At 52.7% G+C, this 19,634-nt stretch overlaps 8 protein-coding genes across 8 annotated transcripts; 5 read left to right on the top strand and 3 right to left on the bottom strand.

Annotated features, from left to right (window-relative positions):
* Nucleotides 1–286: 286 nt before the first annotated feature.
* Nucleotides 287–1,952, bottom strand: J4E90_003502 (uncharacterized protein; the record flags this gene model as incomplete). The annotated part of the gene is made up of 2 exons (XM_051433071.1): nt 287–1,864; nt 1,926–1,952. The coding sequence occupies 2 exons, from the start codon at nt 1,950–1,952 to the stop codon at nt 287–289; spliced, it is 1,605 nt and encodes a 534-aa protein (XP_051292969.1).
* Nucleotides 1,953–3,978: 2,026 nt separating this feature from the next.
* Nucleotides 3,979–4,491, top strand: J4E90_003501 (uncharacterized protein; the record flags this gene model as incomplete). The annotated part of the gene is made up of 1 exon (XM_051433070.1): nt 3,979–4,491. One exon carries the CDS (start codon nt 3,979–3,981, stop codon nt 4,489–4,491), a length of 513 nt encoding a protein of 170 aa, XP_051292968.1.
* A 981-nt stretch (nt 4,492–5,472) lies between these two features.
* On the bottom strand, nt 5,473–6,888 carry J4E90_003500 (uncharacterized protein; the record flags this gene model as incomplete). Its single annotated transcript, XM_051433069.1, has 1 exon — nt 5,473–6,888. One exon carries the CDS (start codon nt 6,886–6,888, stop codon nt 5,473–5,475), a length of 1,416 nt encoding a protein of 471 aa, XP_051292967.1.
* Nucleotides 6,889–8,542: 1,654 nt separating this feature from the next.
* J4E90_003499 (uncharacterized protein) lies at nt 8,543–9,704 on the top strand (the record flags this gene model as incomplete). The annotated part of the gene is made up of 2 exons (XM_051433068.1): nt 8,543–8,940; nt 8,996–9,704. 2 exons carry the CDS (start codon nt 8,543–8,545, stop codon nt 9,702–9,704), a joined length of 1,107 nt encoding a protein of 368 aa, XP_051292966.1.
* Nucleotides 9,705–10,822: 1,118 nt separating this feature from the next.
* J4E90_003498 (uncharacterized protein) lies at nt 10,823–12,328 on the top strand (the record flags this gene model as incomplete). Its single annotated transcript, XM_051433067.1, has 1 exon — nt 10,823–12,328. One exon carries the CDS (start codon nt 10,823–10,825, stop codon nt 12,326–12,328), a length of 1,506 nt encoding a protein of 501 aa, XP_051292965.1.
* Nucleotides 12,329–12,700: 372 nt separating this feature from the next.
* J4E90_003497 (uncharacterized protein) lies at nt 12,701–14,306 on the top strand (the record flags this gene model as incomplete). Its single annotated transcript, XM_051433066.1, has 2 exons — nt 12,701–13,294; nt 13,341–14,306. The coding sequence occupies 2 exons, from the start codon at nt 12,701–12,703 to the stop codon at nt 14,304–14,306; spliced, it is 1,560 nt and encodes a 519-aa protein (XP_051292964.1).
* A 303-nt stretch (nt 14,307–14,609) lies between these two features.
* Nucleotides 14,610–15,821, top strand: J4E90_003496 (uncharacterized protein; the record flags this gene model as incomplete). Its single annotated transcript, XM_051433065.1, has 1 exon — nt 14,610–15,821. One exon carries the CDS (start codon nt 14,610–14,612, stop codon nt 15,819–15,821), a length of 1,212 nt encoding a protein of 403 aa, XP_051292963.1.
* Nucleotides 15,822–16,412: 591 nt separating this feature from the next.
* On the bottom strand, nt 16,413–19,159 carry J4E90_003495 (uncharacterized protein; the record flags this gene model as incomplete). The annotated part of the gene is made up of 2 exons (XM_051433064.1): nt 16,413–17,173; nt 18,097–19,159. 2 exons carry the CDS (start codon nt 19,157–19,159, stop codon nt 16,413–16,415), a joined length of 1,824 nt encoding a protein of 607 aa, XP_051292962.1.
* Between the last annotated feature and the right edge of the window lie 475 nt (nt 19,160–19,634).

Here is a 19,634-nt window from a genome sequence, read left to right as displayed (position 1 = left end):
TCGTGAGTGAACCTGGATTGAGGGTGAGTGATTAAGATGGGGGCCATGGATGGTGGGTGGGGTCCAGAGAAGCTTAAAACCTTAGCGCGCCGCTAGCCTTGGCTCTGAAAGACGGAAAGAGCGAACACTTAGGGCAGGATGTCTTGGATCCGTGTTTGATGATATCCAATCGCATCTCTTCTCTGTGATACGTTCCATAATGGCACTGTCGCTGTACATGCTCCAACATCCTGTGCGCCATACATCCCTGATATACCCCAAGATCTTGCCTAAACATCGAAGCTCACTATCTCCTCCTTGCCAGCCCTGTGACATACAGCTCACCAGGCTCTGCTTCTACTTTCCATCCTTCGTTGACTAACGTCTTCAAGACTGCAGGTCCCAGCTTTCCCCTTCCGCCCTCGCTGTGTCGGCCCAAACCTGTGATGATCCTGTATGCCTCGCCACCACCTCTGCGACCAGCACCGCTCCACTCGGGTACTCTGCGCTCGCCCAGACCGTTCCACCAAGCTTGTGTTCGTTGTTTGGCGATTCTCGTTGCGTCGGCGACAGTAACGCCATGGAGATCGAGGTATGTTGGACCAGATTGCGTGGAAACGAATGCGTCGGCTTCGGCTGCGTTCATCGCTTTCAGATTGGCGTTGAGGTCGCGACCTTCTTGTGCATAGTACGCGGCTGCTTGCCTCATGAGTGGCGTCGACTTGCCCTTGCGGTAGGCACCTGATGCTTTCCCGAATGCGTCGTTTCGTGCAGCAGCTGTGGACATTGCGTCGCGCGGTCGAACAGAAGGAGTCAAAGTAGGGAGTCTCGTAGCTTCGGAAGGGTCAGATAGATCGACAGGAGCATACCGTAAGTCGAGCTTGATACCACCCTTTCCACCTGTCTCGCTAGCAGGTTGTTGGGTAAGGGATTTCGCTAACTCCTGGGCTTTTATCGTCGAAGGAGCAGTAAGTCGCACTATGGCAAGGGCGTGCTCCAGATCCATAGATGGAAAGCCCTCATTTAGTGTGATCGCATCCTGTACCAGTGCAGCATCTGGTTCACCCTCTTTCTTGTGCGCTGCGATATCTTTCTTTACAATGGCCAGCACAGTCGCCGAAACGGACGTTCCATTCGCGTGGTAAAGCGACGACACCGTCTTCGCTGGAAGGCCTGTACGCGACGTTATAAAGTCTACATCTCGACTCGTGTTTTGCCAGCGATTGGTTGGCGCATCCGATTCGACGAGGTAGCTAGTACCCGCCTCCAAGGAAAGTCTCTGCTTCTTCTTGCTCTTAGCTTTCTTGCCCTTTTGCGGTACGAGATGGTCTTCTGAGAATGCATCAATACCCTTCGCGACTGGCCCTTCTCCAGTAGGGCTTTTCCTACTGTCATCGAAGAAGACTTGGTTCAACAGTTCATCCGTCGCTTTATCATAATCGTATCCGCACTTCTTCAGCGTGTACGTGACTTGCGCGAGCCGCAGACCTGGGAAAGTTTCGGCAAGCAACAGCTCTTTTGTGGAGACGTCCGACTGCTCAATGTCCTTGTAGTACCCATCCTCCAGGGACCCTTCTGAGCCCCCCGACCGTCCGTTGACACTGAGTGTAGAGAACTCGTTCGAGAGCGTCGAGTGGTCCGTCGCTACCGTTTGCGTCGTCCACGAATCAGCATTGGAGTCGACATCGGTACTGTGTTTGTCTGGGCTGCCTTGAACTGCGCCTCCGCTGCTGCCAGAGGGGTCAAAATCGAGGGCTTCGGCGTCGGCCGTCAACTTCAGGGGTTCGAGTAGTTGTCTAGTAAGATCGATTGCGTTCGGTTCTCCTGCGAAATCCGAGTATATCGTGTAAAGAAGAGTGGGGTCTATCGTGGGGCAGTATTCCTGCTGCAAGTCGCATTCCCGTTAGCGACGTCGCACAAATGTCTACTCTCGCGCCGTTGCATACCTCGAGGAGACGGAGGTCTTCATCCATTTTGATTCTTGTAGTATTGACGTCTTCGTATGTGTCTATGCGGCGAGTGCATACTCAGACTGTATGTCGAGACTGTTGTAGTGTGTCGCACGATTATCTCCTATTAGAGACGTGTGCGTTTGAGATGACACGGCGTGGTGTGGTAGGTTGATTGTAGGATAGGCGGGCGCACAGGCAGAAGTGCGTGGGGTGTTGTGGCAGAGTCGGCGCGTAGTCGCGAAAACCATGGGTCGAGGGGAGACACAGCCGAGCTTGGCGATCAAGACACACCTCACCCTTGCTGCAGCATAGCGAATATCGTTCGACAGAAGAGATCCAGAGTTTGCAATGTTCGATTCCCAAGCTCACTGAATTCTTCGCGCTGGTCAGATGTCACACGTCATCTCGTCTTGGATCCAAATGCGCGTCATCTACCGACTGAATCGACGCTAATGCAAGCGCCACAAGGCTCAAGCGCGGGAGCCCTACCAAGCTCTCGACAACCTCAAGATCCGATAGATAAGCATCAAGCTGGACATTCTCTTTCGTCTTCTCTGAGCGGTTCTAGAGAGCGGTTTAGAGGGCCATCAGGAGGAGGCGGTGTTCGGCCTGAACAACGTCATACATGCTACACAAGAACAAGGACTGGCTCTACAGCAGGACACTTTTCAGTACTATCACCAAGTGTAAGACCTCATTCGATCTACCGTCTTCTCGTATCCTTCAATATCAAGCCCCGTCTTTCTGGATAGAGATATGCCGTAACTGCCGGTCTCGGAGAATTTGACTTGGCAGCATCGAGTGATCAGCCTCGCGTACCCGTTTTGGCCCCCAACAGCGCTGCGCCGCCATCACGTCCATGGCGGTGCACGAGATTTGTGCCTAGGCGTGCATGAGTTTCAGGCGACCTGTTGCATCCTTGCTATGGGTTTAAGTACACCTAAGGCCTCCCGGGCGTAATGACATTTCGCGAGTTTGATCCCCTCGCGTCCCTCATACTCGAAAACCGCATCTCCAATCCCGAATAACAATCAGACATCATGGCGCCCATCCAACGTCGCAACACCAATCTTTCGCTGCAAGGCACTGTAGCGGTCATAATTCTTGTTATTATGTTTGTTACAGGCATCTTCTGCACAGTCGTTTTTATGAAGATTTGTAGTAAACAGCGGAGGCGCGAAAGGGCTATGCGCAGGATGCAGGAACAGAACGCGCCGTATGTCGGGGTTCAGTATACTGCACCACCGGGCGCCCCAAGCAACGGAAGCGTGCTACCACCGTATGCAGGACAAGCGCATGTACCGACGGAGCTGCATGGAGACCAGTGCAAACACAATGGACCGCAGGAGTTGCAAGGAGAAGGGAGACCTGAATCTGCTCAGCCGCAGCAGATTGATGGGTATATGGCAGCAGTGAGTGCCATTATTGAAGCGAAGCATTGCGTTGGGGATAGAGAAGCTGATTTCCCATAGCCAACCGTTGACAATAGCGATCCTATCGAACTACCCGCGAACGCGATCGTGAATAATCACGGAAACAATGGAGCTGGAGGTTTTGCGATGGAAGAACCGCAACAAGAAAAAAAGACAGCGTTTGCGCGCATGCAAGCATTGTTCAAATGAAGACGTCAGGAGACCTTATAACGTAATAACGACCACCGGAATGATTCAAGGGCAAACGACAGATTCCAGGCAGCTATAACGACAGAGCTATCCACATGAGCTTGACGAGCGAATATTCTCTCCATAATAGGAGTAACAATGGGGAGACTACAACTCTGTCTCGCTTTCGCAGTGAGCGAGTCCGTCACCACGGCTTTGCGATTCGCGTATCCCTAGTCTTAATACACACCATCAAGGCTCCTTCACTGCGACTTCTTGATTAGCGCCTTGCCAGTCTATATATATATATATCGTCCACGACTACTGTACCTCGATCAATCCTACACCCCCGCTTGACAATCGATACAAGCTATCTTGATAACAATTAAGCTCGTATCAATCAATTGTACTACCCAAGACACATCAACACCTCAAGGACCGTCACCATGGATCTCATCGACGCCAGCAACGCCCCTGTACCCATCACCGTGGACCCCATCACCGGCAACACCATATCCGCCAACGAGACCGAAAACGCGATGGAGGACGCTCAGATGGCCGACCCCGAAGACCACACCAACGCAGCGGATGACGAAGCCGAGGACGAAGCCGAGGACTACTTCATCGACAACAGCCCCACATTCCACGACTTCACCACCCTCCCCCCAGACACCAAGGCCACAATCACCCGCCTTCTGGCGTCCGCGGGTGCCGCTTGGGAATTCCGCTCCATGGCTACCCCGTTCCCAGTCCAGTACCTCCCCGATCCAGACTGCCACAACTGGGGTCTAGCACTCATCTCCGCGCTCAGCCGTCTGGCGGATATGACACGCACTGGTTTCAAATTGGAGGCCATCGCGTTCGTTATCAAGCACATGAAAGAGCGGAATGAAGTTCCTGGCAATACCGAGGATGCGGGTAAGATGGCTTCGAAACTTGAAAGAGGATTGCGGTGCTAATGATGTGCTTGAAGATATTCCTGCTTCGGTGGTCATGGCGGGTGACTTTGTGATTCGGCTTGAGGACGTCAATTACAGCATCCGCAAGATGCGGAACAGGGTCAATAGCTACCGGCCTGCTCCACAAGGTCAAGGCCGAGGTCATGGACGTGGCGGCTACCGCGGTGGTCGAGGTCGTGGTCGAGGTCGTGGTGGTGGAGCGCGGGGACGAGGAGGTATGATGGGCTTCCACGGTTGAAGTGTTGTTGAGTGATTGAGTTCGCCTGGCTGTTATCACGAGCTATGGAGGAATGTGACATAGATAGCCCTGGCGTGCTTCAAAGCCTTACTGGATGTACGTGGATACTTGAAGATGCATTGAATACCTCCACGCCTTGCTATGATGCGGAACTGTGTAAATTTCTGAGACGTGTTGACGACTACACATATACTACGCCAAACCCAAATCTACTCCTGCTATACCCACCGTATGCCGCAACCCGCCGAACCCGCACAATGATGAACAGCACCACTACCGCGCTCGCGCGCATAGCATCTCTACCAGTAACCCTACTCGGCTCTATTCCTCGGCCAAACATCTCCTACATCCCCGCCGCACATGTCAAGCTTAAAGCGGAACATATCGTAATGGTGTTCATTTGTGTATTACGACAGATCTGGCTGTACGTAGAGGGCTGGAGAGATAGCAGACGACGAAGGAACCAGGTTGATGAAGATAACGCGGAGGACAAAAGGCAAGCCAAGAGGCGCTCGAAGAAAAGGGGAGCGCTTGGGAAGGCGAGTAGAAATCCGGGTAATGGCCGGAGAGTGAAGATCGTTATGAAAGGGAGGTACACGCTGGTATTGCAGTAATGGGCTGGTATAATATGGCGCATGAAGCCAAGTCTATATGCATTTCCAAGCTCTAAGACGTCGCCAGTGTAGTCTAATCAGGTTCGCAACACGTTATGTAAGCTCCGCTAGACGAGCAAGTGTTGCCCTTCACATAAAACGACGAGGACCTGAAATGCTCTCATCGTTATCTGACTCAATGTCCCTCTGCACCCTATAGCCTGCCTCGCCCTCCGATTCGCTCTCCGATTCGCTTTCCGATATCTGGGTCCTGGCATCTGGTTTTGCCCAGAATTTGCCTTGCGATCCGCTTTCCGATTCATTTTCTGATTCGTTTCCTGATTCGTTCTCTGATTCATTTTCTGATTCGGTATCCTCGTCCATAGCCCCAATGATGTCCAACTGTAGCCCGGCTGTCTTGCACGCGTTCTTGATTCCCCTCGATACTCCGTCTTCGCCCTCAACCACAACCAAAGTTTTCCAATTCCTAGCAACGATATCCTTCTGCTCGATGGTAGCCAGTAGAAGGTCTGTGACCTCGGCGTCGCTTCCTAGTTCATTGAAAAACTCGAGTGTGTCCATAACAGGCGGGAGACCAACGGAATGGAGACGCGGTTTCTTAGATGACTTTCCAAACAGCTGGTAATCCCAGTTCAGGCGCAATGTCTTGAGCGCTGCGAACTCGCGCATACGTAGCACCTTGCGCCCGGTAAGTGTTGGGTGATCGATCGTTATGCTCTTCAAGAACTCCGCTTGCGACTGAGCAGCCAGGATATAGTCCCCAACGTTATCAGAGCTTTCTTCCAGTTCTGGCTCCGGTTCTTCTGTTTGCGTCATGACAAACTCCTCCAGCGCCTCGGGCAATTCGAGGAGATCCCCAAGCGAGTCGTCGTTAATATCGCATTCGATCAAGTGAAGTTGTTTGAGCGCTGTCATGTGCGGCCGCTCGATGTGATCGAAGCCCTTCTCGTCTAGCTTAGCTCTGCGGATCGTCAAGGTTTCCAGCGTAGGATGGGCGAAGATATGTATGTTCTCGCGGAGGTCCCAGTAAGCATCATTAGCGCATTGGTAGAATAGTGAGCAGGACTTCAAGCATGCGAGATCGAAGGGTCCGTTGAACAAGGTACCGATACCGTGTAGGAGCACGTCTGGGACGGAAATGTCGAGCTTCTCCAAATTTGACATGATCGATAGCGTCCGTGAGAGGCTATCTGATCGCTTGGGATCCAGGTATGAACCGGCGACAGGTGCATCGAGCGCCAGCTGCGACAGCTCTGAAGACGGATAAGCCAGCTTGATTTCATGGATGGCTGAGCCACGGCGCGGGCGACGGCTTAATGACTCGCTGAATGTGAGGTGCAGCTCTGGAGTTTCGAACAGAATGCTCTTATATAAGACGGCGTCACTGAGGCGGTGGCATCGTTTGTTGACGCGCGATACGTTGCAGAGGTCGCGTCTGGAGAGGCAACCAACCGCCTCGAAGATGTGGAGCAGCAGCTCATCGGGCAGCGCACTCAGTCTGTCGCGTAGAACGATGTCGGTATTACTGTCTTTCTCCAACGGCATATCTGATACTAGTGTATCGATGCGAGAGAGAGGAGACGAGGAATCCATGCGCGAGGTACTTCGCAACCTTTGCTGCGAACACGTGGAGTTGGCCTGACTCGCTGCAGGTGGAATGCGGGGAAGCTTGTGGAGAGCCGCCGATCTTCAATCAAGGTACAATAGAACGATATAGAGGAAATGCTGCATAAGAGTAAAGTGTCAAAGTCGTTGTCGTAGACATTAGAAGACAATGTTGAAACACGCAAGTCTAGGAATGAAGGTACAGTGGTGATGCGTCCAGTGACGGGGCAGGAACAGCGATACGCGCACGGCCCGCCATGTGCGGCTGGTCCCATGACATCACCCAAAAAACCTCATCCCTCATCTGACGCTTGCATTCCCACAGATGACATCTCCATACGACTTGTATCGGCTTTCGGTTATATGCTGGCACGGGTCTACTCATGGAGCATGCATCTCCATCTTACACTGCCCAAACATATATCAAACCAGTAGTAGCAATTTTAGGCCAGGGGTGGACAGCCGCCGGCAGGTGGCGCACAACTGTATCGTGAACCTAGGCTCACAAGCAGACTTCGCGACTGGTGCTACGCTTTTCAAAGCCGCGGACAAAAAATAACGTAGATCTTTAATATGATTTTTGAGTATGACATGGAACTCAGTCATTTCGACTCCGGCAGTGTTGCTCATCATGCCGCGTATTCGTTCGTCTGCGCCGCTCAGTTGATTATAATTAAGATTCGCATCGATCAGACATATGATGAAAATTCCGTGCATTTAATGAGGATTCGTCTGTGCTAATAAACATATGTTTCGCACAAAGGAGCTTGCGTTAGCACTGTGGGACGAAAAACACGCTGAACAAAGAAGTGTTGATGTATTGGGTTAAGGTGCTTGGCCACCGGCGCGAAAACATCACAAAAAACCGTAAGGACTTGGAAATGTCGATTGTTGCCATGGCTTTGCTTTTCGATCCTATATATACCTTCTTAAAGATGGTGATTTGGATTGCTGAAGTCTTGACTGGCTCGCCTCTCACTGCGTAGAATAGTGGTACCGGCGAATGGCGACCATAGAAGGATTTAATGTGAGCTACGTTCTGAGTAGACAATTATCAGACATCTGGTTGGTCTCTTATTCGTGCTCTAGTTATATATTTGCATAACCGAAGTTGAAAGTTCTCGCTACCACCATCTTATCTGATTCTTAAAATTTGGAGTCCACACTCAGTTATGCAACACTTCCACACAGCACATCCACCAACTCCATTTTCATGCCAACATCTAGACAGACGTTTCAGCCTACTCAGAACTCTGGAGCCTTCTCTTCACTATTTCGGTCAAAACCACCGCCCTTCTTTTACGTCACAGTACCCAGGCAGCCCCCCTGCATCACATTCACCCTTGGCAGTGTGCTAGACTATCGTGATACAGCACGAGCCTACTCCCAGCACTAAGCCTTTATAAATACGTAGGGAATCTGCCGAAGAGAAACGAATTACTGTTGAGAAAAAGTCTCAACTTTCAGAGAAGTTCATCAGCGAGACTGAGCAGTCGACCACCCCTTTTTCCTACCAGATCATACCTGTAAGTCTTTGAAGCCCGGTTTAATAAACAAGACTGACTGACATGACTTGTTCTTGAGATCGACAAAGATGTCCGACTCAAGCTATTCCCGCTCCCCCAGCCGCGACTCCAACGACTCCTCCTCCCCTCCTCCTCTCTCCACAAATGCGCAGCTCGAGCTTGCCCTCGCCACCAAATCCAGCCGCGCAGTCCTCGCGCACTGCCTCGGCCTCTCAAGCCTCGACGGCGTGCCCCCCTCCGCCAAGAACATGATCGTCGTCAACTTTGACACTGAGAACTGGGAGTGCAAGCAGAGCGCGCTGACCGAGATCGGCGCGTCCACGTTTGACTCTCGCGACATGCGCGCACTGGCAGGTCCGGGTATGCATGGTGAGGACCTGCTGAAGCAGGTGTACTTCTACCATGCGCGTATTCTCGAAAATGCGCACTTGTTGAACTTGAAGTGGTGTCCTGGAGATCCTGAAGCGTAAGTACCATTTCTTTCTTCCTATTGCAAAGGACTTCGGCTAACTGTAACGCAGCAACCGCTTCGGTAGCACCCGTTTCCTGACCAAGTCCGAGGCCAAGGAAATGCTTACCGCAATGTTCCAGTGGCCCGTCGATGACACAGATGCTTCGAAGGGCTTCTGTCCTGTTGTCGTCATGGGCCATGCTCTTTCAGGCGATATGTCTATGTTGAACTCAACGCTGGGCTTCAACGCCATGGCTCTGGGTACTGTTGTCAAGATCATCGACACCCAGTATCTAGCCAAGGAGTGCGGCTACGATTCATGGGGCGGCAACAAGATCGGGCTTAGTACCCTCGTCGGCATGTGCGGCTTTGCTTATCGGAATGCTCATACCGCTAGCAACGACGCCGCTATGACGCTCATTGCTGCTGTCCAGATGGTGCTTCCCTCCGAGTTCAAGACCGAAGACGGTGGCCATCTACAAGAGGTTGTCGATACCATCGAAGTGCTTAGTCAGCAGCAAGCGTGGGGCTGGGGCAGTGACCTCTTTTGTCTCCGCTGTGGCAAGTATGGCCATACCAAGAGGAATTATCAAGGCAAGCTTTGCTACGCAAAGGTCAAATGTAACCACTGCGCCTCTTCCCAGTCAGACAAGCGCAAGCAGGCCAAGGGCACTCATATGACTGAGCGTTGCATCTCGTATGCTATGAAAGGACCTGAGGTCTCCTCGATCGAGAAAGTCGCTAACGCGGTGGCTGCGCTTGATATTGCAGAGTTCTAGATGTGTAAGTAGTGTGTCAGACTGAGAAGGTATGGCACCCTGTGACGACCGCATTTCTTGGCGTATCTCCACACTGTGTGTAGGATACCTCGTACTTCGACCTTCTGAAATTTGCCTGGGCGTTTTTGAGGATGGCCGATGTTGTTCCAAGTAGCGATAGAATCATCTACAGGTGGTCCAAAAATGCAAAAATGATGTAAAAATCGTGCAAATGACCGTCTTTTTCAACATTGCGATATGACGTTAATGACCCATCGCAACGAGCGACTCACAACTTCCGAAATCCATATGTACCCATGCAATCAGGTCCTCTCGCAAAAGAGAAGTATCGTCAGCAAAAGAGTTTGCGATACGACGTTGTCACGTGCGATTGGCGTGGGATATCGAAGCGGTGCAATACCGCGAATCTTAGCTCGTAGAGAAGACATATCGGTGTGTAGGCGTAGCTATAGGAAGCACGAGATTGGCTGATTTAGCGACCGTGGCTGTCGTACCCTGGATAGCTTTTTTGTAGACTAAGTCTCTTAATCCGCTCTAGTGGACATAGCCATGGGAGATTGAGCCATGGGAGATTGATATTGAAACCATGATCCGCTACTTCATGCGAACTGAGGCCATACTGTATAAATATGCAGCCATTGCCGACAGCATTGCCTTCTATAGATTGCGAGCATATCCTCAACAACTTTCCTCCAAGATTTCCCTCCTCTTTCACTTTCACCACCGCCCCTCCACGACGACCCTGTTTGCGCGGCGGGGGCGGGCCAAGGCTCAAGATCGCTCACGCTCACTGATCAGCTCAATGAAATACGTGCTCACCTTGGCCTAGTGACCGTTCACACCTATACATTCGGCGTTTCTCGTACCTACCCCTCTGGTCTCCGCCGCACTCTCTACTTGTCTTTTCGCAACTAGAACCCGCGACTACATTCAACCCGAACGACATCGTCGACTTGAGATCGCTCACTCGCACGACATACTACGTAAGGTAAGTTCTGACTGTACGAAGTACATATGACACATATACTGACTCCGTACCTCTGCAGACAGCGGACTCGCCCACCGCCATGGGATACTCACCACATCCCAGTACTCTACCTCTCTTAAGCGACACCGCTATGTCCCAGAACTCCCAAAGTGGACCGGTCCCCGTCACCGCGGCCCAACCCGCAAGTACTCAACCTGATGCTCAAGATCCCGCGGTCGCCGCGGTCGCCGCGCTCGCAGCCAGCTTCAACGCAGTCAGTATAACTGATACACCTGATACTCGAGACCCCAGGATCATCGCGCTCGAGGCCCGCTTCAAAGAAGCAAGCGACCTTGAAGTGTGGGAGCACTGCGTCGGCGGCAGGCGCGTCAAGAACATCCCCGACGAGGCCGACGACCTCGCCAACCATGTCATCGTCATCTGTATTGACTGTGAGCACTGGTCGAACAATACCGACGAGACCACCGAGGTCGGTATCGCTACCTTCGGTCGTCAGGATGTATTGCCCATCGTGGCCACTGGAGACTTCGGTGATCATGGGGAGAACCTGATGAAGAAAGTCCGCTTCTACCTCCTACGCACCATCGAGACGTCCCATCTCCCGAACCAGAATCCGGCATCGCGGGGAGTCGAAGGCAACCGCTTCGGTCAAGGCCGGTTCGTCACCTTCGCCGAGGCGCGTCAGATCCTGACCGACCTCTTTGTACAACCTATCAGTGACGTCCCCCGCCTCAAGGGTTACTTCCCCGACCTCAAGGGTAACTTCCCCATCGTCGTTCTCGGCCACGACGTCGGACACGATCTGAATAACCTCAAGTCCAAGGCTATTGCTTTCGACATGGAGCCAATCGGTACCGTGGTCCGCTACATCGACACCCAGCTGCTGGTTCGTGACAAAGGTTACTGGATGATGCCGAGGAACGAGCAGGTTGGTCTCAGGCGCATGGTCGAAGAGCTCTCCTTCGAGCATCGTGATTCCCACACGGCGGCAAACGACGCCGCTCGCACCTTGATCTCCGCATTCCAAATCGTTCTGGGCGGACACAAGTGCAAGAAGTTCGCACACAAGAGTATGAAGCAAGTGGCCGAGGATCTGGAGCGCCATAGTGTGGCGAACTTCGATGATAGCCTCGGTGGCGTTGAGAAGTACTGCTTCAAGTGCGGCACTATTGGCCACATGAAGCCAGATTGCACCGCCACAGACCTTCGTTGTGATGAGTGCGAGGAGAACAAGTGCAATATCGAGCCAGGCAAGGAACACGTCACCGAGCATTGCATCTGTGTAGCCAACAAGAAGGCCCTCATCCGGCGCGAGAAGGACGCTATTGCTCGGGCCCTCAAGAAACCAAAGACCAAGAATCCGCCTCGTGGGGGGTTCTACTCCAACTGGGGTCGTTCCATGTCACGTCGTGGTTCCACTCGTCCATCTGGTCCTACCATGAACTATGACGGTCTCCGACAGTACTTCGACTCTGCTGGTGGACATGGCTCCGCCCCGCCAGGCCCGGGAGGACACCCTTCAGTCAGGGGTTTTGGCGGACATCTCGGCCAAGGCGGCTATGGCAACGTTTCGTTCGGTCGTGGTCGTGGTGGATACCCTCCACGTGGAGGGCACGGAGGATACAACCAAGGTTGAGATCGCAGAAGGACTGCACAGGTGTTTCGGCGTTAGATTGGCGGCGCTTTGAACAGGCCGGGAGGTGACTAGTTGCTTTTGGAAGTTCAGATGACGGCTGAAAACGCCTTGAAGATACCTTGGGTCTAGCATAGATGCAAACAATATAGGATGAATGTACACTCTGCCGAATACGGTGTTGGTTGCGAGAAGTGTGATGCGCGGCTGACTAAGCCAGAGCAGCAGGCAGCTGCGTCATCGGCGGGCTGTAAGCAGCAACCCTGCCGTGTAGCCGTCAACAACTTCGACCATGATAACGATAATCCCCCCGCCATGCCTTTCGATGGGGTGCGGTTGAATTCCTGATAGCTAATATCCTGTCGCACAGTCGCCATGATCGAAAACACGCTCCCCAAGTACCTGCTCATCAGGACGTGCATCCTCGGATTCCGCGCTATCACGCCCTTCAGCATCTTCTGGGTCTCCTTCAGCATCGCAGAGCCCCCGCACTCGGCCTTCCGTCGCTTCCTCCTCACGTGGAGCATCATCGAGACTGCCTTCTGGCTGCTTGTCTACCTGCCCCGCAAGCGCGCGCTTCAAGCCTCTGCGCAACACCCGCCGCCCCTCGAGAAGGAGGAGAGGAAGGAGCTTTTCTGGCGATGCTGGGATAAGATCCCTCACCCCGAGTACTACATCAGCAGGTGGTTTCTGGGCGCGAGACCGGGCGAGATACGACGCGAGAATGTGCGCGAGTTCTTCGCGTGGGCGCTGCTGAACCGCGGCACGGAGAGCGACGAGGAGCGGAGGAAGAGGCGGCAGGCGCACCCGGAAGAAACCAACGCTGAAGATGACGAACTGAACGAGTACGCGGATGGCATAGAGACGATGCTTGGGAGGAAGCTGGCGCCTGGTATGGGCAGCGCAAAGAGCTTGCGCCTGACTATCGACCAAGTCAACATGGCCCATCGGCCGTTTCTGTGGTATATGGTATGTCTGCTGGTCTCGACATTATATGTGATACTGACGGCGACAGATCGTGATGCTAGTCGATACCCTTACCGCCGCTCGTCTGCGCTACTACGGCTTCATGCTCTTCCGCACCCACCTTCGCTCCTCGCTGGCCATCTTCCCACCGCGGCTCGCCAATTTCACTACGCGCAACATCTCATCTGCGCCTGATCTGAGTTACTGGTACCGACCACACACCTCGAAGACGCGACTACCCATTCTCTTCATACACGGCATCGGCATCGGCCTGCACCCATACGTCGAGTTCTTGAACGAGATAAACAAGCACGATCCGCTTGCGGTACAAGATGGTCAGGTTGGTATTCTTGCTGTGGAAATCATGCCTGTCAGCTTCCGCATCACTGGGGCGATTCCAGACAAAGACGACATTTGTCGCCAGATCAACATGATCCTGGAACGCCATGCTTTCGACAAAGTCGTACTCGCAAGTCACTCTTACGGCTCCGTCATCTCTACTCACCTTCTTCGGGACCCCATCACCGCTGCCAAAATCGGCCCGATGGTCTTCATCGACCCTGTTACATTCCTGTTACATCTTCCCGACGTGGCGTACAATTTTACCGCGCGTCGACCGAAAGGCGCAAACGAGCACCAACTCTATTACTTCGCTTCTACCGATATGATGGTTGCGCAGACCCTGGCGCGCCAATTCTTCTGGGCACAGAACATACTGTGGAAGGAGGACCTCAAAGACCGGGACGTGACTGTCAGCCTCGGAGGCAGGGATTTGATAGTTGACACCGAGACCATCGGGAAGTACCTTAATGGTGCTGACCTCAAGGGCGAGGACAGGACCTGGAAGGACTCCGAGTGGAGAGGTCACGGTACAGAGACGATTTGGTGGCCTACTGCAGACCACGCACAGGTGTTTGAGAGGCAAGACGGTAGGACGAGATTGGTGCATGTCCTCAGAGAGTACGTGAAGCGTAGAGCGGAGGAGGAAGAGGTAGAAGAGTTTCCCGGGCAATAATTCATATCCTCGTACCTGCATCCAGGGTCTTGCCACTTTGTCGCACCATCCATGTACATCAACGTCAGCTTCATCGGAAGTTTAACGTACGTTTAGTTGATGCAGACTACGGGAAGCCGTAGTTCATTTTGCGGGGGTCCGTCCGGACGGGCCTGAAGCAACTGGCGAGCCGGCCCCGCCGATCCCGCCGATCCCGAAACGGTAGTATATACAACGCTTGTATGCGCGACGACGACATGCAAATAGTCAGCAGCCTACCTTCAAGATACTGTTACATATTACCTCGAACAAATTGTTTCTATCATGCCTAACGGAAACTGGATCCTGGGCGACCTCTTCACCAAGGAATACGGACATCGCGGCAGCATTCAGAAACTCTGGGAACAACGATGGAAATTTCCCTGCACCAAAGGCGTTTACCCTTTCCACGATGGCAAGTTTGAAGATTTCGAACCAATCTTCAAGCATCTCATCGACAACAACATCAACGATCCTTACGACGATGCATACACAAATGCATTTTTGCCAACCGCACAACGCCTGGCGAAAGAAGCCAAAGAAATGGAAGGCAAGGACAAAGAGGCAACGAGGCAACTATACCTAAACGCAAACGCCGTATACAGATTAGCACGATTCCCCTACATCGGCACCGAGCTCAAGAAGAAGGTCTTCGAAGAGCAAAAGGGAGTCTACTTCCGCGGCGCGCAACTATGGGACATCCCCCTCGAAGAAGTCGAAATACCCCACAAACAAGCCTCCAACGGTGACGGCCCCTCCATCCCCCTCTACATCCGCAAACCCACCGGCTCCGGCCCCTTCCCCACCGTCCTCCTCATCACCGGCCTAGACGGCCACCGCCCCGACAACACGGAACGCACACAAGAGCACCTAAACCGCGGCTGGGCAACCGTGATCTGCGACATACCCGGCACAACCGTCGACTGCCCCGCCAACAAGCGCGACCCGCTCTCGCCGGACCGGCTCTTCACCAGCATCCTAGACTGGATCCGCGAAACGCCTTATCTGAACGAAAAGAAGGTCATCGCCTGGGGTCTCTCAGCCGGCGGCTACTACGCCATCCGCCTCGCGCACACACACCGCACCCAACTCCTCGGCAGCGTCGGCCACGGCGCCGGAACCCACCACTACATCGGTTCGGAATGGCTCTCGCAGATTTCCAAACACGAATACCCGTTCGGTCTCGAGGAAGCGTATATCCAGAAATACGGCTATTCGTCCTTTGACGAGATGAAAGAGAAGTGCCAAGACGAGTTTTCGCTCGTGAGTGGGAAGGGAGAGGGTGTGGCTGTTGTAGGGCAGGGTATGAGCAGCTGTAGGTTGTTGCTTGTGAATGGCGTGTTGGATGGGTGTATGCCCGTGGAGGATAGTATGTTGCTGGCGGAGTATGGGAGTCCGAAGGAGATGCGGTTTATGCAGGGGAGGTTGCATATGGGATATCCGGAGGCGAATGGCACGGTTTATCCGTGGATGGAGGGGATTATGGGCGGTGTTTAGGTGGGATGATTGGTGGGTGGGAGCGGTATGTTGAGGATGGTCGATCTGGTTGATCAGAGTTTCCGACATATTGGAGCTTTGTCAACGGCACGCTATATATATCGAGACATGTGCAAAATTCCGCTACCCGCTTGCGTTCGGTTAAGACGAAAAAGGGCTGCAATTCAGGGCGCCTGGTACAGTGACAAGGATCTCTTAGTCTTCTGACGCTTGGTTTCAATCACCATCAGAATACATGCAGCTATCCTACGACCCTACTGCGTAAACTCTCGCATACAGCGCCACAATCTTTATAGCGCTAAGAGTACAAGAGTTGCCAACTAGGATACTAGTGTCCCTCACCCCTTCAGGTAGTAGAAAGGAACATGTTGCCCAGTCCCCCCATCGATCCGAGCAGGATCAAAGCAACCCTCAGGGACATCTCGCATTACTACTTCGTAAGTGTCTACATCTGCACCGTCCTCACTCCAGGGATCGCGACTAATGCCTACTTGCCAAGTCTGCCATTGTGGGTATTCGTCCAAAGCCTCATGCAAGAAGTTTCCGGTCGTGACACGGAGACCACGGAAATGCGTGTAAGACCGATGCTCGTCAGGATGTCCTGCAAACATGACGAAACGCCTTTGACGAAAACCGCAGGATCGTCCGCTTGGGCAGGAACCTTCCTTGATGCACGAGGTCGACAAGTAGTGCTTCTCCCGGTCCTGAGCACTCCAGTCGGAGATCTCCCAACCTTTGCGCCCACTGGGAAACTGTGGTAAGCAGATGGTCCGATGGAGGTCCACCGGACGACAGCTGCAATCCCACCTTCTGAAGCAGTCTGATATCTAAACCTTCTCTTTGTCCGGATCGATCAAGGTACAGCGTCAAGACGGCTCCCATGCAGGGAAGCCCTCGCAAACTGAGGTAGACTGAAAATGAAGTAGTGGCCGGTTTACCACCTAAAATGAGCTCTTGAGCGAGCGCAACGGTTGCTTCGGCATCTTCCTTCCCATCTCTGGTGTAATAATAGTGAATAGCAAGGGTTTCCAGAGACAAAAGGCGTTCCTCGAGTATCGCCTTCAATTTGGCAACGACAGTCTTGTCTACCTCAAGGACGCCCACTGCTTCGCACGCCCAGATCCAGTGCCTCGTTCTCAATCTCGCTAGCTCTTCTGGCTCTAGACGAATGCCCTCGCCCGAGGGCATAGATACAGCCTTCTGTTGGTCGTCCTGGATCCGAATGGCTCTAACGTATTCGGCTAGCCGCGCACTTCGAGAGACGCCGTCGAGCTTTTCGAGATCGGACGCCATCAGAGTGGTCTTGAGGGTAGTGAAGAAGCGCTTGCCGACTACGCGTAGAGTCTTCGCGTCTGCATGTCTACATGTCAAGCGAAAGGACAGAAGGTCTGTATCGTTCATATAGCCTGCGGCGGCCTCGACCAGCTCGGTGGGCATCTCATGAAAGGCGCGGTGAGACATGACTGTGAACGCTGAGACAGGTCGATGAGGTAACACAGGCGTGTAGAGATGCTGGAGCTTGTCGGCAAGCAGCGGTAGTGCGTCAAAGATGCAAGAGAACAAGACTGAACGCAAAGCGGGAGGTGTGCAAAAGTGATTGGGATGAAAGGTGTCACATCCAGAAGGTACATGCCAGATTTGAAGAAAAGCGCGTAGGCAGCGACGTAGGGATATTTGTTTGCTTCTCACGTCACCGCTTCAACGCTGTGCGACATCGCTAACCTTGCAAGGCAGGCACGCTGCACCTTTCCACCCAACAAGACAGGTATCGCAGCGACAAGACGACCTGACGAATTAGGCCACACATGTACTTTTGATCAACCCGAGATTTCTACGAAGACGATGATCTCTGCGATCAAAATCACCCCAAACCTGCATACCCTACACACCTCATATCATCAAATGACATCAATCAGGACACACGTTATAAATATCTTAATCTGATTTTCTCATATTTTCTATCTACGCCACGCACAGTCCCCCGTCTTATGCCTATAAGCATTCTCATTGCAATACCTCCTCGGATCCGTACTCTCAATACAAAACTCACACGGCACAGCATTAGGACTACTCGAGCGCTTCGACCCACCCTGTCCATAACCCATGCTACCCTGTTTTTTTATCAGCGCAGCCTGTTTGACCACATGAATGCATTTCTGTGAATTATGGGTATACGCCATGTGTCGTGTCAGAGGGTCTTTTTGGCAGTGTTCACAGTGCCAGACACTCACGCGGCAGTACGGTGCGGTGTGGTGATGGGAATCACACTTCTCACAGAAACGTGTGACGCCATACCCGCGGCCTTCTTTGATGGCGGTTTGGCCCGCGTTGTGGAGTTGCGCTTTGAGGTCTACGTAATGCAACTTATTGAGCGGGGCTTCGGTGGGAGGACAAAGCATGAGGAAAGCGGCGATCATGGTGCATACGATGTCGTTACCAGCGTTGTGAAGGTATGGTTCTTTGATGTCGTATTCGGAGAGGAGGTGTGCGAGGCGGATTTTGCGGGATGGGTTTACGAGGCCGTGTTCTACGGCCAGCACTTGTGTGTCGATTGTTGCGACGATAGTGCCGAGTTCCTCAAGGTCGAGACCAAAGCGCGATTTTATGACTTCGTAGTCATTCGAGACGGCGTGGCCGACGAAGATGATTGGACGTAGATTACCGTAGATGTCTCGGCGAGTGAAAACGCTGCGCAGCATTTCTTTCGCTTCTTTCACGCTGACAAAGGTTGTGCTGCCAAACTGGAAGGCATCCGGGTGCCCTTCGCAGAGGTCTTTGTTGGTGAGATGTGCGTGTGGTTTGATGCGCACGTGGTAGTTCTCCATGCTGGTGAGAATACCCCATGGTGATGAGGTAAATGGCTGTGGCACGGAACGCGGATTGAGAACAGATATTCCGAGTTCCGTGATGAAATGGTCATCGTGCTCGTACCACTCAGCATCAGAGGCCACGATAATAGCGTCTTGGAGTGCTGCGGCTGCAGCGGCACTGCCAAGCGGGATTTCGCTCCCACATCTCTGCATCCAATGCTGGAGGATAGCTGACTGCGTAAGACCTTGGTGTAATTCGGCTGCAATGAGAGATTTCAACTCTCTTGGTGAGACTGGATAAGACATGTCTGACAAAAGTGTATTGTGCGTGAAATCTGACCACCAAGTAGGTATTGAGGTTGGTGCGTAGGAGTATTCGGTGGTCGAAACGGAGGGAAGAGCAGGAAAGTCTTTCAAATAGGCTGAAACCTTCGTTGTGTAGTCATAGGCGAAATCTGAGTAGTGAATGGCGTTGTAGAGCTGATCCGCTTCGAACTCGGTTGAGGATTGAATCATGGTAAGAGTCATGATGTCTGAGTTTCAGTAGTTGCTGCAATAGTTTAATTGTAGAGTATGATTGGAAACAGGAAGTTAATTGTAGAGATGAGATGAGAGTGGGAAAGCAAGCGCAATGTATACATACTGGAACTGAAAACGTGATCTTGATGCCTGAAGGCGGCAGACTTTCGGTACCATGGTTGCACACTTTGACCACGGTTCTCGCAACGTATACCACCAATAAGGCATCTATACTTGTAAGCAGTACCGCGACGTTGCGACAATATTTCCAAACATTTCTTACACATTTGTTTGGCTAGTGGTGAGTGGGCGCCGAGTGAGGTGAGTAGCGTGGCACAGCCAATAGGCGCACCCCTGACTAAATGCTGCAGTAGGACTGACTGGAGGATAGAGCCATCCGATCAATGACTGTAACCTAGATAATTCCAGAACAAATATTAGAACACGTCGCAGCCATGGTACTATGCTGCTACCTGCGTGTGAC

Source organism: Alternaria incomplexa, assembly GCF_024043165.1.
Source record: "Alternaria incomplexa strain BMP 0042 chromosome Unknown scaffold_4, whole genome shotgun sequence".
NCBI classification, from domain to species: domain Eukaryota; kingdom Fungi; phylum Ascomycota; class Dothideomycetes; order Pleosporales; family Pleosporaceae; genus Alternaria; species Alternaria incomplexa.
This window is presented reverse-complemented; position numbering and strand designations above follow the sequence as displayed.